The following is a 15051-nucleotide window of genomic DNA, read 5'->3' on the forward strand; positions in this document are numbered from 1 at the left end:
ATTCAAAAGGTAAGTGCATAGTAGGTGCTCACTTCATGCCAGTTGAACCAAAGGGTGCAAATAAAAAGGGAGGGCTGACAAACTACGTTTGGGTGCAAGAAGGCAGAGCCCTGGGAGAGGAAGGGGCAAACAGCTCTGAGCTGCGGGAACCCACAGTGACCCCAGGAGGTAGGTGACAGGATTCTCAGGTGATAGACTAGGAAACAGGCTGGAAAGGAAAGCCCCTTGGCCAAACTCATAGGCCCAAGGAGGGAGGGAGGGAGGAGGCCCATCTGCCCCTGAAGTGCACACTCCCCCCACCCACCTTCGGGGTGCTCCTGGACCACCTGTGGGGGGATGTAGAGGGCCTGCCCCGAAGCCCGCCACCAGCCTTCTGTTCCCCTTTGACTCCTGACTTTTGAATTGTGTGAATTCATTCATCAGACTCATTTCTTCTTAATCTGTTCCAGCAAACATTTAACACGTGGGAAAGGTGTATGTGTGGTAGAGATCCTGAAATGTTTATTTTATATGGGGGTAGAAGGAGAGCTAAAGAGAGGAAGGGGTCCCATTCCTGACCTCAGTAGGCCGGCTGGTAAGAGAAGCCCAGCTGCAGCCTGGCGCCAAAGTGTCACAGTAACTTGGAAGGCGACAAGCGCTCCGAGGGTGGGCCTCCCTTCAGCTAAATCTGGGGGCTGGGCAGAGCTTGTTGAATGGTTGGGGGGGAGGGGGAGGGTGTGTGTCCCAGGCTGAACCTCAGCGGAGGGTGGCCTACGACGGGGGGTGGTGGAGGGAAGCAGACAAGAGCCCTCTGCCTTGCAGTGGCCGCCACCAGGCAAAGTACGTTGGGCCTGACTTCTTCAGGGGGCCTCGGCCTCGCTGCACCTGAAATCTGGCCCTTTGGGCCCAGGATGAGGGTGTTTGCGGGAGCGTAAGCCCCAATGACTAAGGCGCTGAGGTCTTCCGAATCTCAGTGGACTCGGAGGAGGTTTAAACGCCCCATCCTCCACGAAGCCTTCCACACTTCCCTGGCCAGAAAGCGGGCTCTGGGCAGAGTGATGAGCTATCTGCTCTCCGGCCGGCACTCTCCGCTTTGTACTGTGGCCGCGTCGTCCCCGCAGGCACGCCCACTGGCCTACGCGCTCCTGGGGCCTCGCGTGCCTACCCGCACGGAGCCGGAGCCCAGCAAATACCTCTGGGCTGAACCACGAATTGCTCAGCCAGGCCTTGGGGATCCGGGCCGCCTGGGCCCAGGCCCGGTTCAACAAGTGTGGGCGGGGCCGCCCGTTCCCGCCCGACGGCTTCGCGCCTCCCCAGGCGCCCGGGGCGCGCCGAGACGGGCCGGGCCCCGTTGGGCGAGTTTCATTTCATCACCCGCAGAGCGTGCGAGCGCGGGTGCACATAACGTTGCCCCCTCCCCTCCTCGACTCCCTCCGAAACTCCGAAGCTTCCGTTGGCGCACGCTAGCGCTCCCGCCTGGGAGGTCCCGGGCGGGGCGGGCGGCGGCCGGGCCAGCGGGGCAGCCGCCGGGTGCTGGGTGCCCCACGCCGGCCCCCCCCACCCCCGCCCGGCCACCCCGCCCAGGCCGCGAGGCCACCTCACCGGCAGCGGAATGGAAACCGGTTCGACAGGTAACAAATAGGTGGGTTGTCACCGTTATTTCCCAACGCATGCGCCGTCGCTCCCCGGGACGCTCCAAGCTAATTAGCTCAGATCACCCCCCCCCACCCCGCCCCAGCCACCAACACACACCGCCGCGAGCCAATAAAGCGTGAACCCGTCCGTCCGGCTCGCACTTTAAGACTTCCCGAGCGGCCGCGGGGGACGCCAGTCGAGCCGGGAGACGCTTACCTGCCGCTTCCCCCCGCCGCCCGGTGCACCTGGCTGCAAGGGCCTCCGTTCGGAGGGAGGGCGGCGACGGCCCCGCGGAGTTGGAAACGGGCGCGCGCCGTCCCAGGCACGTTCTCCCCGCCGAACGTGGGGGCACTTGGGCGACTCGTTCCCTGAACTGCCCCCTCCCCTCCCCCGCCTCCGGCTCGGCCCGGGAACGGTGGGACGGCTCCCGGCTCTAGTCACGGAAGCGGACGGTGCCGGGCGAGGAGGGTTCGAAAATGCCCCGCGCGTTTCTGGTGAAGAAGCCGTGCGTCTCCACGTGCAAGAGGAACTGGAGCGAGCTCCCCGACGAGGAGCGCGGAGAGATCTACGTGCCAGGTGAGGCCAAGTCCGCGGCCGCGAGACCTCCTCCGCCTTCGAGCCTGCGGCGCCCGAGGGGCCGGGGGGGGGGGGCGGCCCGTCCAGGCGGCTGGCGTGCGGAGCGCAGCGATGCGGAGTCCCGCGGCGGGCGCAGCCGGGGCGCCCGATTTAATGTTTAAGCGGCCGCGGCCCCGTTAGCCCGCGGCGCGGGGGGAGGGGAGGCCGAGGAGGCGGTGCCGGGTGGGGGCGGGGGCCGGCGGGAGGGGGCGAGAGCCGTTCCCAAGCCCGGCGGCTGGGCAGGGGGCAGGCGGGTCCGTGGCGTGCGGGCCCGCGCGGTGCCGCCCTCCCCTCCACTGGCCGGAGCCGCGGCGCAGGGGAGGCAACGGGGTGTGTCACCGCTCAGGCGACCCTCCACTCTCACGTCGTAAATCCAGAAAGCCGGGACTTTTATGAGGCGGGAGGAGGGCACCGGAGCGATGCCACCTGGGCGGGGGGGCGGCACAGGGAGTGAGCTGGAGCTTCGGCCTCAATTTGTGCAAAGTGTTAAGAGAAAACTCGTTTAAGCCGCCTTCATGGATCTGTCCGTCTTTCCCACACTCTGGTGGCCAGAAGGTCGTGGTGCGGGTCAGGCCGCCAGGGGTTCCCGACCAGCCGCCCCGCGGAGTGCGCGGAGACCGTGGGGAAGGTGCCCCGGCTGCACCCCGCTTGTCCCGAGGACCAAGGTGGGATCAGGTCTCACCGCTGTTAGAAACGCGCCTCCTTGAAGAGGACATGGTTGCAGAGGACATAGTTGAGTGGAAAGTGTTTTTCAGGAGCTCAGCCCACAGCCAGGGGACCAGGCCCCCGGGGCAGCTGGTGCACCCAGCTTGTTTTGGGAGGACGCCTTGACAGCGTCCGAATCAACGTTGAATGAATAACCCGAGTTATTTCACTCTCCAGTGGCATCTTCCTCTGGAAGCCCTGAGAACACTTTGGTGCCTTCTGTCCTCCACAACCCGAGAAAATCTTTAGGAGAAAGCCAGCTTCCTTCGGAACTCCCCCTCCCCACGACTTGGGGGTGGGGCGGGGGCTGCGCTGCACACCCTGCCCAGAGCCTCCAAGGGAGGTGGGGGGGGGCAGAGGTTGTAATTAACCAACCGACTTTGACCCTTGATCTGCAGGTTCTCTGGCACCGCCCCAGGCCTTGTAGGAAAGTGGTGAAATGAGGGCAGTGAGGGGCCCTGTAAGGGCTCTTGCCTCAGTTTCTCTCCTGAATAAATTGGTGGAGACAGTGGGTGTAGTGGTGAGATCTCTGTGGCCTGACCTGCCAGGATCCAATGGCCTGTGACGCTGTTGGGATGTTTCACAGGTTATCTCAAGGCGCTGCTTCTACAGCTTCCTTAAAACAAGGGGAAACAGACCAAAAGGCAGGTGAGCTGGCAGCTCACCTGAGGTGGATTAGGGTGTGGGCCCAGGATTCTGTTTATAGTTTCCTGCGTGACCAAGTTCCCTGGCGGGTTGGCAGGTTGGTGTTTCATCTCCAGAAGGGTCAGGAGAGGAACGGAGCCCCTTCTTCACTCCTGCCTCCTCCCTCACCTGTGTTTGTCTTGCTGCTTAGCTGCTCCTTCGGATCTGATAAACTGAACTTGGACTGTGTTAAAGGTGAGCTGAGCCTTTTGAGACTCGGTGTGCTGTTATTTTTAGTTTTATTTCACATCCCAATCAGTAACAGATCATGTGTTGACTTTTACAAAGGACAAAGAAATTCCGTTTGTTCAAATCATTGACTTCCTTGCATCCTGGTGATTTCTCCCACCACAGTTCTGGTGGCCGTTGTGGGAGTGGTGGGGGAGGCCTCCATCCCAGGGGCTGTCCCATCAGGTGACAGGCAAGGGCTTCTGGGTGCTCTGTGCCGCCTGCTGGTGCTGTCCAGGTGAGGGGAGCTGTGCAGACCTCTCACTCTATAGGATCGGCCAAGATGGTTGGTCCGGGTCAAAACCTGGAGGGCACAGGTGAGAATTTGCCCTCATCATTCTGGGGAGGGAGAGTCCTGTTGGGGTAAAGCAAAGGGTAGAAGGCAAAGCACTTAATTGAGCCTCTAAAAGCCATGTGGCCCACTGGAGAGTTTTCCCACAGGTTTTGGAAATGAGAAAGGGAATGTTCTCGGGCCACGCTTGGGTGCCTCAGATGGCTGGAGAGTGGGGAGTGTGTTTTGTGGTGGCTTGTCCCCTGGCTGAGCCATTCCATCACTAGCCGACCATGACCCCAGGAGCCGACTGGGCACGTTTCCTTCACCCCACCTCACAGACTCAGCACATTGTGACCAGCTAAGCATTGACCCCAGTCCCACCGGGAGAGGCCCTGGGGGAGCTGGGGAGCAGGGAAGCGTTTGAGGTCTGACCTTCCTGCCGGGGGCCCTCTGAGACCCTTAAGTCATCAGAGAGCCCCTGGAAAGAGACGCTTTTACTGACTGAAGGCTCAGGGCGCCAGTCTGACCAGCACTCTAGCTTCTCTCCCTGAGGCACGATTCTAGAAGTTCCCACCCCCAGGGCAGAACCTTTTTCTGGCCTCATTCCCCTTCCAAAGCCAAGGGAAAAGCCCAGAGGTGGGCACAGGGGGCTGAAAGCTCACGGCGGAAAGGAGATTGCAGGCTACCTATTTGGGCCCAAGAGCCTGGCCTAAGCCCTTCACTCCCCGCCACTCATCTCCCAGGGCATTTCTTCTTTGTTATATCAATATTAGTGTGCAGGGAGTAATGCTGGCTTCTTGAGGAGGAACCTAAGCGCCTGTACCCAAGGGCTAAATTCCATCTCTTGGGCTAAAGGGGAAGCCGGAGAAACAGGGATGAAGCCCCATACTCCAAGCGCTTGCTGAGTCACAATGAAAAGCCAGGAAGGTACTTGAGGGTAGATGAGCCTGCTAGCAGCCTGGAAGCCGAAATGACATGCTCCCAGATGTGGGCATCGCAGGGCCTCTTCCAGGCCCCCAGGCACCCCCTTTCTGGCATTGGGGCCTCTGCAATCTGTCCTCCCAGTTCACCAACATGCCCACCCCCGGGAGGCAGCCAGGCCGAGGTGTGCGGGACCGGAGTTGCTCAGCCCAGCTCTCGCTGGGCAGTGCAGGGGTCTGGGCCCCTCCGTGTCTAGGCCGAGGCGGACAGGCTTCTCAAGTCCGCTTTGCGCCCCAGAGTACATGTGTGTGGGTGGGAGGGAGAGGGCGCTGGGGGAGATCAGGCCCCCAGTGAGGGTCCTCCTCTAACTCCTGGGAAGTGCTGGCAGGGAAGGACGTGTCTGCTGTGGATGGGGACAGGAAGGCAGCTTGGGCCTGCGCAGTGGCCTGGATGGGGCTCGGGCCTGTCCCGTGGGGCGCTGTCCCATAAGCTGCCAAGCCGTTTGCTCCAGGCTGCGGTGACCCAAGACACACTCCTGCCACACCATTTGTCCCAGAAAGAGAGCAGGTGAGGGCAAGTCCTCTGGGCACAGGGAAGACTAGAGCGAAGGGTGGCCACTGTTGATGTCCACTTTCAACAAGTTCACAGTCCCACGGGGTGCCCAGCCCTGTGCTGGCCGGAAAGAGGTGGGGAGGAGGCAAATGGAGGCACAGTCCACGGCTGGTCAGGGCTGCCCACCCTGGCGCGCGGGCTGAGGTGCCCGGTGTTGACTTCGTTATGGACACAGTACAAAAGGCAGTTGGGAAAGGGGAGAAAGATATTGCCGGCGAGAGAAACTTGGCATTCACAGAAGGGAAGCAGTAGGCTGAGGAACGGGCCCATTGTTTCCAGGGCTGCCCACCTCTGCCAGTTGGCTGACACTCGCCACCTTTCGGGCACTGCTAGCTGACCTGTGGGGGCTGGGGGAGATGGACACAGGGGACCCCTGCCTTTCCTGATGAGGGGGCAAGGCCACCTCACACCAGCGTGGGTCTTGCTGATACACTGTCACTCCCCATTCAGCGCTGAGTCACCCCCCCCAACCCCCCCAGGTCAGCCCCCGCCCCCATGTGGTCAGAGGTTAGGCGTCCTCACGTGTGCCTCACCTGCTCGCCCTAGAGAGCGGCCCTGACCCGAGGCCCGGCGAGGGGTAGGACCTGGCCTTCTGTCCGGTATTTGGCCAGCTTGCAGTCTGCGAGACAGGGGACTTGCTGGGGGCCAGAAGGGGGGAGCCGGTCCTTGGGTGGAAAGCTGCCCGTGACCTCGGCGTCATCCAGCAGAGGTGAGCTGGGCCGACCGCAGGGGAACCGGCGAAGGCCCGAGGGAGTAGGGAGAGGGCCGGCTGGTCTGGCCTTGCTGGGCTCCACAGCTGTGGGCGGGCGATGCGTAGCTGCAGCCACCGCCTTGCCGGAAACATCTAATTAGGGGACATAGAGCAGCAGAGGCAGGGCCCAACCAGTTCTGCTTCCTGCCTCCTGCCACCCTGTGACACCCAGTGCCACCCAGTGCCAGGAGCGGCACGCCGATGAGCATTCCGTGTGCGTGCAGCAGCAGCAGGGCCAGGCTCACGGGGGTGGCGGGAAGACAGGTTTGGCGGGGTGGATGGCATGAGGCAAACATCTCCACCCACAGGGTCCCCTGCCCCTGGCTTCCTCCCTGTCCTCTGCTCCTCAGCACCAGCTCGGCGCGGTTGCTGCGGAATGGGAGAGGCAGGCCCAGGAAGTTGGGGTCCCCCCCCATCTCCCCGGCTGGTGTGGATCCGCAGCACCCCCACCCCGAACACCGCCACCCCCTCAGGGGCGCAAGGGAGCCAAGAGTGACAGCTCATTCGGAGCACAAACCAGTGAGCCCTCACCTGTTGTCACTCCTCCCTCAGCTGCTGCCTGCGCAGGCCATGTGGCCGGGCTCCAGCTTCCAGGAGCTTCACTCACGCTATCCGATACGGAAAGACAGAAGAGGGAAGAGGTTTCCGTTCTGTTTGTCTCTACCTGGACTGAGAAATGGAAATTGTCATTCAGCTCTGAATTCTTGGCCAAGAGCTCCCTCCAGTAGCTGGTAAAGCGGCACGAGAAGCTGCCAGCACTCTGACACACCCCTGCCCCCTCCCAGTCCCCGGCCGGCGTGCACAGACGGCCATCCCTGTGGGGAGGCCGCAGGGACCCCGAGAGCTTGGGCCCGCCGGCCAGCCTCCCAGGCTTCAGAAAGAGGCGCCACGCCAGCTCAGAGGCCGGGCCGGGGCCAGGCACTGGTGAATCAACTCCGGGAATGAGGTGGCTCATTAAAGTCCCCCGGACAGACGGACGCCAGTGCCAGCAGAACGGGTTCTGGGCGGCAGGCAGGCGCATTCTTCCCTCGTCAGACCTTTGTTGTGTTTTGAGGGGGCGAGAGCCAGGGCCTCTCCCGAAACTTCTTCAGTGCTTTCATATTCACCCTTCCTCCATCAGTAGTCCTCGGCCTTCCCTGTCTTCTGCCTCTGGCCCCCCTGCCCTGGGGCCGCCCCTCCCTGGGTCCCCAGCCTCTGTGTCTCAGCAGCCGTGGGGCAAGGGGTGCACTGGGCCTTGTCCGCGGGTCCGAGACCTTTACTCGGCCTCCCAGCTCTGTCTCCCGGAAGCAACTCATCCTTCCCTTCCCCTGCCCCTCTTGATTCTTCCTTTTGAAGCTTGGAAAATGCTCGTAGCTTATGGGGTTTAAGTACAGCGGACCCTTGCCCAACAGGATGGGTTTGAGCTGGGCACCGGGCCACTCAGACACGTGGTTCTTCCCATAAATACAGCACAGTGCTGTAAATGTATTTTTTCTTTCTTAGGATTTTCTTCATAACGTTTTTTTCCTCTAGCTTACTTAATTGTTATAATACACAGAATGTACAAAATACGTGTTACTCGACTGTTTCTGTTCTTGGTAAGCTTCCAGGCAACAGGAGGCTCTGGGCAGTCAAGTTTTGGCAGAGCCAAAAGTTATATTTGGATTTTTGACTGTGGGAGTGGGGGGTCAGCACCCCTAACCCCTGCCTTGTTAAAGGGTCCACTGTATAGAGTTTAGCCTTTTGGGGAAGAAAACTACTGATAAATTAAAACATTAGCTAGTTTGCTCCGCTTTGCTCAGCTTTGAGACCCGTCCCCTCCGTGTCACTGTCACTCAGACAACTCTTCCTCTTCTCTGCTCCGCAACGGGGTTTAGTGTGAGGTGTGTGTCGTGGGGAGTGGCCGCTGCAAAGGGCTGCCAGGTATCGGTGCCTTGGAGGGCGGAGGTTGGGAGCCCAGCCCTCACTGTGCCGCAGCAAGCGGTCCCTGCCGTGGGGGCGGGTTGCATAATAGCTGGGCACGACGCCCGGGAGACTGTTAGGCCGCATCCACCTGCTGCTCCCTGACCTCCTCCCTGCTCCACCTCACCTGGCCTGTTTGCCTGCCAAGCTTGGCCAGTGGGAGTGGGGAGCCTAGAACCCTGAGGAGCTGCAACAGCAGACACCAGCCAGCCTGGAGGACCACCCGGTCCCCCCAAGGCCAGCAGCTAAATTGGCCTGAAGAAGCAGCCCAGAGTGGCCCAGGCCACTGGGGGGGGGGGGGGGGGCGTCAGGGCCAGGGATGAATCCCTGGGCCCAGGGCCTCTGGTGGTGCCCCTTGTCCACGCAGGAGCATGGATGAGACCTGGAATCCAGAGGGACTGGCCCAGGTGGGGCAGGCAGACAACTCGGGAGGGATAATTGGCAGGGCAGGTTCGGTCCTCCCAGTTCCGCTAAGACACAAATTACTCAGCGGGCAGGCCTGTGGGCTGTGGTGCTTGGCGGGCGTCCCCTGTAATTACCTTAATGGGGCAGGAGGGAGGGGTACCATGTATGGGCTGGGGGCAGCTTGCTCTGCCATGTACCTGCAAGGGGCAGGCGGAGGCTCCCAGGCCCAGCCAGCCCACTGCCAGGCAACTGTCCTGAGACCCCAATGAATCCTGTTCTCCCCACCAAACCCATCAGCTGGCTGTTCTTCTCTCTGCAGTCAGTCTGGGCTTCTGCCCGCCACAGCCCTACCGGGAACCAGAGCCGTCAGTGGCTGAACCCCCATCTTGCCCCCTGGTTTTGGACATGAGCCTTCGGGACTCCAGCTATAGTGTGGCCCCTGGACCCTGCGTGGTAGCCCAGCTGCCCTCCGAAGACATGAGTCGTTTGGCAGACCCCCAGAGCAGAGACCACGGCTTCCTGCGCACCAAGATGAAGGTACTGCCCCTCACACTGTCACTGAGGATCAGGAGCATGTCTATAGATCTGTGTCCAGCCCACAAGACCGGGTACGATGAGACCCAGACAGAGGCTGGCCTTGGATCTGGGTCCAGGCTTCTGCCGAGAAAGGGCATGGGGGGTGGGGGAAGAAGAGAAGCGGGTCTAAAGCAGCAATGTCATGTGTTGGGAAGAAGCGGCAGGGTTCTAGAGACATTTCATTCACCCTTTGGAGTCCATTCCAGGAGTTATTTCGGTTTGTTTTTGTCCTTAAGGGGAGGTACCTCTTTGCTAGTCCTAGGAAAAGCGGGAGACATGAGCCCGGCTCAACCCCTTCTGCTGGCTTCCCCTCCATGCCGCGTCCAGAGTGAGCTCTGGAGTCCACTTGGTGGTTAGCTGTCCCTTGAGGCACGTGCCCGGTGGTCTTCACCTCACGCGAGTGTGCCGCTTCCGGCCCCGTCGGCATCTGAGGCCTTGCATCTAGGGCAAGGTCGGGGGGGAGCAGCCCTCTGTGCTCGGCCTCAGCAGTGGGAATAGTAAGGAGGGCGTGGGGCAACAGAGATGCTCCTGCTTTCGAGGAGTGCGCAGACAGCAAGGCTGTCCCTGGCCGGGCCTGCATTCCTGAAAGGTCTAGGATCTGGGAGCACCTGCCAGCACCGATCTAGTGGAAGGATTCTTTGTAGCTCTATTCTGTGTGCCAAAGCACTGAAGAAAGCTGGCAGCAGAATGCCCTTCCTTCCCCTCTTTCCTGTGTAGGCCAAGCGTGTGTTGTAACTAGAGGGGAACCACCCAGACACGTGCTGGTCGGTTGACCAGGGAACCAGCACAGTGGCCCCGAGCCCCTGTGGGCCTTCCTCTCATCCCTTGGACCCTGGTCGGTAGGGAGGGCGTGGAGAGAGGCCAGAGGGCACGGGATGGCAGATGCGCCCGAGGAGTGGGTCCTGACCCAAAAGGTCTTGACTAGCCTGCGACAAGGGGCCTTTCCCTGGGGCCAGAAGCAGTAGAGGAGGAGTGTGATGTGATGGGGTGCCAGGAGGAGGTGGCGGCAACAGGGCCACCCGCAGCACAAGCAGCCTCTGGACATTAGTGGCCGTGGAGGATCGAGACCATGTCTGTCTGTGCCGGCCACAGGGCCGGAAAGGTACTGCCGTCACTCGGAGCAGCATCCTTCCCGAGGGGCAGGGCCTGGCCAGGATTTGCTTCCAAATGATCCAGGGCCAGGGGGAGGTTGGGAGGTGAAGATAAAACAAGACTGGCCCTAAATGACAGTCACCCTACTCATGGTACTCATCTCCACATCTGAAAAGATTTGAGCCTTTCCGTAGTTACAAAAGAAATGAGGCAGGTTTATAAGCAAGAGGGTTGTGAGGATGGCAGGGGGCCTCCCCTCATTCTGCATCAGGCCTGGCTCCAGCAAAAGCAAGGGGCTGGGCTCCGGGCTCCGAGCAGTGGCCTCGGGGGGCCATGGCCGTGACAGCAGCCATACCCTGGTCGTGCCCCTGTCGTCCCTCAGAGAAGGCCGACAGAGGCCCAGGTGCAGGGCAGCAGCTTTGAGCCCCTGGAAGGGAGGCCTTCCTAACAGGTGATGGTGACCTCAGCTGTTTCTACAGGTAGTTCATTGCCTATTTCTAGAGGTGTAAAGGGGTGGGTGGCAGGGGATTCGGGAACCCAACAGCAGGCCTGACCACCGACCCAAAGGTTCCTTCCAGCCCCACCAGCGCTGATCTGTGAGCCAGGGGCGCGGAGGTGCGGCCTCTGGAGGGCGAGCTCGGCTTTCTGGGGGCGGCTGGGGGCCCGTGTTTGCATCCTCCCAGCATGCCCACCTGCAGCCCCTGCTCCTGGACGGCTGGCACAGACACCATCCTCGCCCACAGGTGACCCTCGGGGACAGTCCCAGTGGAGACCTCTTCACTTGCCATATCTGCCAGAAGGCCTTCACCTACCAGCGCATGCTGAACCGCCACATGAAGTGTCACAACGACGTCAAGAGGCACCTCTGCACCTACTGTGGGAAGGGCTTCAATGACACATTTGACCTGAAGAGACATGTCCGCACCCACACTGGTAAGAGGAGCCCCTTGGGGGAGGCAGTGAGCTCCTCCAGCCCCTACCCGGTGGGGCAGAAGCCCCCCTCGGCTAATCGGTTTGGTCCCTCAGGGAGCTGGAGACGGGACAGGCCTCCTTGGTTCCTCTCCCCCAGAGTCAGGTGGCCTGGCCTCGCTGTGGTGGGGGAGCTGCTCATGGGGCTCCTGTTGCTCCCTGACACCCCGCGCTCTCCTCCCTGCAGGCGTGCGGCCCTACAAATGCAGCCTGTGTGACAAGGCCTTCACACAGCGCTGCTCTCTGGAGTCTCATCTCAAGAAGATCCACGGCGTGCAGCAGAAGTACGCGTACAAGGAGCGGCGGGCCAAGCTGTACGTGTGTGAGGAGTGTGGCTGCACGTCTGAGAGCCAGGAGGGCCATGTCCTGCACCTGAAGGAACACCACCCCGACAGCCCGCTGCTGCGCAAGACCTCCAAGAAGGTGGCTGTGGCCCTGCAGAATACTGTCACCTCCCTGCTACAGAGCAACCACCACCTCTGAGTGGCACCGCCCGGCCTGGGTCGCCTGCCCACTGCCCGGCCAGTCCACCCTCCCGCTGCCTCTCGCAGGCCACGGGGACCAGGCCTGGAGGCCCCCACCCACTCCCCCCGCCCCGGGCACATGTGCCGGCTGCACTGAGGCCCTGCACTGAGCTCTGCTCACGTTTGCGTTTTTTTGTCTGATGGGCAGAGGCCGCTCCGAGCCCCGGGCCGACATGGGTGAGGCCCACCTTTAGAGAGAGGACTTCCTTCCCAGAGGAGGGACCTGAGGATGCTCGGCGGCCTTCCTCCTCTGGAGCACAGGGGCGGGGACCGCCGGTCCACCGTGGACAGCAGAGGAAAGAGCATGGGCAGAGAGCAGCCGGGCAAACCCAAGGTGCTGCTGGGGGAGCTGGTGCCCACCTGCCCCGCAGTGCATCCAGCGCTCAGGGCCGTGGGGGGCTCGGCCCTTCCCACAGGGAGATGCATACACGTGCTCAGCCGTGGACCCGTGTGCTCACACAGGAGGCCTTTCCACACATCACCTCATTTTTAGGAAATCGACGACAAGGTGCCAAGGAAGTTTTATTTCCTTTTTTTAAAGATGACACATGTACAGATATATTAATATATATATAAAATAGCCGATGGCGGCTATTTTTAAGAGAGGATGGAGCTGGCTTTGTTCCCTCTCTATGCAGTTCTATTTATCCTGGACATTTCATACCTCCTCTGTGCCTTGGCTCTGGGGGTGCTGCCCTCAGCCACCCCCACCCCTTGCACCTAACACCTTCCTCCAGCCCTGCCTGGGGGCTGCCGGTCTGCTGGGGTAGCTTGGGCTGCACTGGCTCCTCCCCTCCCCCCACCCCCGGGGACTCTGCCTCCCTCCCAAATCCTTTCAGGGCATGCCTGGGGGTTACTGAGAGCCTGCTTGCCTCCCAATAACAGACCTTTTGTGGAACAACTCACCAGTGTGGAGACCAAGAGTTTGTCCAGCTGCGGCTGTAGGAGAAAGGCCGGTGGGGTGATGAGTCTTTGGTGCACCCAGAGTCCACCGTCGAGACTGAGAAGAGAATGGGACCAGACTGCAAGCCCTGCCCTTTCTCTGGTTGAGTGCAAAACCCTAGGGCAGCAGCAAAAAATTGGGACAGAATAATAACCAGACCCATCAGAGGCCTCTCAGGAGGGCAGTATTGGAGGGCTAGCAAGTTCTATTTGTAGCCTATTTTCTGACTCTTTCACACGACTAGGCTGGGTTGTGAGCATGTAAGGAGCGAGCCATCCCGGGGCTGGTTGGCTCCATCGGAGGAAATCGGCCACCAGGCTCCATTGGTGTGGCTGTGTTTCCTGCTAAAAACAGGAAAAAGGGTGTGGGTCAAAAGGGAGAGAGGGGCAGGGTTGGAGCCAGCCTGCCAAAGAATGAGAAGGCAAACTCGAAAGAGGTCCAAAGAATGCAGTGGGCTGGGTGGCGCAGCGAAGCCGAGCCCCTGAGCAGAACCAGCCCCAGACCGCGGGGAAGGCGCTTTCTTGGGCCACCTTCTGACTGTGTATAGATTGTTCTGGAAGACTCCTGTTTTATTTTACTTTAGAGTGTCTGGGAGCTGCTGTATTCTGGAAGTTATATAGTATAAACCTTATCTGGAAGCTCTGTTTCGTTTACATTTCTGTATCCCTGTGTTATTGCAATTGGAGGGAGTCCTAATGCTCTGTGTTGCCTGTTTTATTTTATAACTTTCCCCCCAACTATTAAAATCAAAGAATTGTCGTTTTCTGCGTTTCTGCTTTTTTGTCTTATAGACCTCTCTTTCCACCTGCAGGGAAATCAATCAAAACAGTGGTTGCATTCTAGTCAAAGCTTTCCCCTTTTACGGTTACCACTGAGCCTCCAGTCAAGCCAAGAATGTGGCCTGCACAGCCGGAGCGGCCTGCCCGTGGTCGCGCGGCACTGAGTGCCTGCCAACCGACCCCTGGGTCGCTTGCTTCACCTGCCCGGCACTCCCGCATCCTGACGGGGCCCTCCACCAGGCCAGTGTGGTCGCTCGGGGTCCAGTTTCCCAGTTTCCGCTTCTCTTCCTAGCACCTGCCAGGACCGCAGAAGGAAGACGGTGATCCCAAGTGACAGGGCACAAAGGTCATATCACTTCCGGGTCAGGCACCTAGCTATAGGGCTGGCCACATTTGCATAGCCCACGTTCGGTGCCGGGCACACTTGTGTTTCACCCACATTAGCTCACTGCCATCACCGCGGGCAGAGAGAAGTTGGGTAGTGGGCCAGAGTCTCCTGACCGACTAAGGTGGAGCTGGGGTGCCAACCAGACTGCCTGGCAGGGGCTGTGCTCGAAGCACCATGCACCCTGCTTCTACAGAGCCCAGCACACAGTGTGCACTGCCCCTCCGGGCAATTCAAACCAGACGGGGACTTACAGACTAACTGGCCTTTCCCATCACCTACCTAGGATCCCTTGCAGAGACCTATCACTCTGGGGACCCAGTTCCATGTTCTTCCATCATGTCCCCCCTGCTAGATGGACACCAAGGGGCGGGGGTGGCTCCCAGGCTTGGGCCTTAGATGTGATGTTCCAGGAGGTGTGAAAAGGGTTCATGCCCTGGTGCTGTGAAGAGAAAGGAAAACACAGGTCTGCAGGTAAGGCTTCCCGTGAGAAGCCCAGAGGATTGGCCGGGGCCCCTAACCCTCCCTATGTCTCTTTAAGTAGCCAGAGGATTTTTATCTCGAGAAGCCTCCCAGTGTGAAAGACCAACCAAATCCCATTTTTACCTGTCCCAAGATGAGCAGAACCCATTGTTGGGAACCCAGATGATTAACTGCTGCGTCAACTTTAGGAGGAGCCGGGGATAAGCCTCTAGGAAGCTAGGGGTGGGGGTGGGGAATGTTCCCCGGGACTCCCGGTGAGCTTCTACTTTCTCTCCCACTCCTTAGAAGAACTCCAGTGTAGGACACCTCTCCGAGGAGCCCTTCCCTAGCAGCATCAGGTCAGACAGCCCCATTTCAAGGGACCGTAATAACCCGCAGACACTGTAGCATGGGTGCCATGAGAGAAAAAGGAAAAGTACGGGGCCTCTGCTGACTGGGAAATGGGCCCCAGCCAGGCAGGGAAAAGAGAGGAATGGGGGTCAACATACAACCAAGGGCACACGTGTGTCGCCAGACTACAAATGCTGAAGGAGTCTTTTGCATCTGAAAG

General features: G+C 60.3%; 2 protein-coding genes across 25 annotated transcripts in view; one reads left to right on the plus strand and one right to left on the minus strand.

The window, feature by feature from the left end:
• Positions 1-1498: 1498 nt before the first annotated feature.
• Positions 1499-13617, plus strand: OVOL1 (ovo like transcriptional repressor 1). Of its 4 annotated transcripts, none has more exons than XM_027578041.2 (5): positions 1552-1621; positions 2052-2190; positions 9070-9287; positions 11162-11351; positions 11575-13617. In XM_027578041.2, the coding sequence occupies exons 2-5, from the start codon at positions 2091-2093 to the stop codon at positions 11868-11870; spliced, it is 804 nt and encodes a 267-aa protein (XP_027433842.1). In that variant the 5' UTR covers positions 1552-1621; positions 2052-2090; the 3' UTR covers positions 11871-13617. The 4 variants fall into 4 exon arrangements, with proteins under 4 accessions (XP_027433843.1, XP_027433842.1, XP_027433841.1 ...); XM_027578040.1 differs by lacking the exons at positions 1552-1621; positions 2052-2190 and adding an exon at positions 3429-3813 and having other exon boundaries at positions 11575-11810; positions 12797-13617; XM_027578042.2 differs by lacking the exon at positions 2052-2190 and having other exon boundaries at positions 1499-1621.
• LOC113913790 (protein Ycf2-like) overlaps positions 3850-15051 on the minus strand; it is a 39238-nt gene continuing 28036 nt past the window's right edge. For 7 of the 21 annotated variants that reach the window (XM_027578038.2, XM_027578027.2, XM_027578021.2 and 4 more), the window contains 6 exons: positions 14301-14460; positions 12818-12911; positions 11231-11292; positions 6936-7073; positions 6187-6483; positions 3850-4201 (listed from right to left, as the gene is read on the minus strand). The gene's annotated coding sequence lies outside the window, so the exon portion shown is untranslated. Of the gene's footprint in view, positions 4202-6186; positions 6498-6935; positions 7074-9571; positions 9768-11110; positions 11293-12817; positions 12912-13833; positions 13929-14300; positions 14461-15051 lie in introns of all 21 variants that reach the window. The other 14 variants (XM_027578037.2, XM_027578036.2, XM_027578032.2 and 11 more) reach the window with 13 other exon arrangements.

This window comes from Zalophus californianus, chromosome 11, assembly GCF_009762305.2.
Source record: "Zalophus californianus isolate mZalCal1 chromosome 11, mZalCal1.pri.v2, whole genome shotgun sequence".
NCBI classification, from domain to species: Eukaryota; Metazoa; Chordata; class Mammalia; order Carnivora; family Otariidae; genus Zalophus; species Zalophus californianus.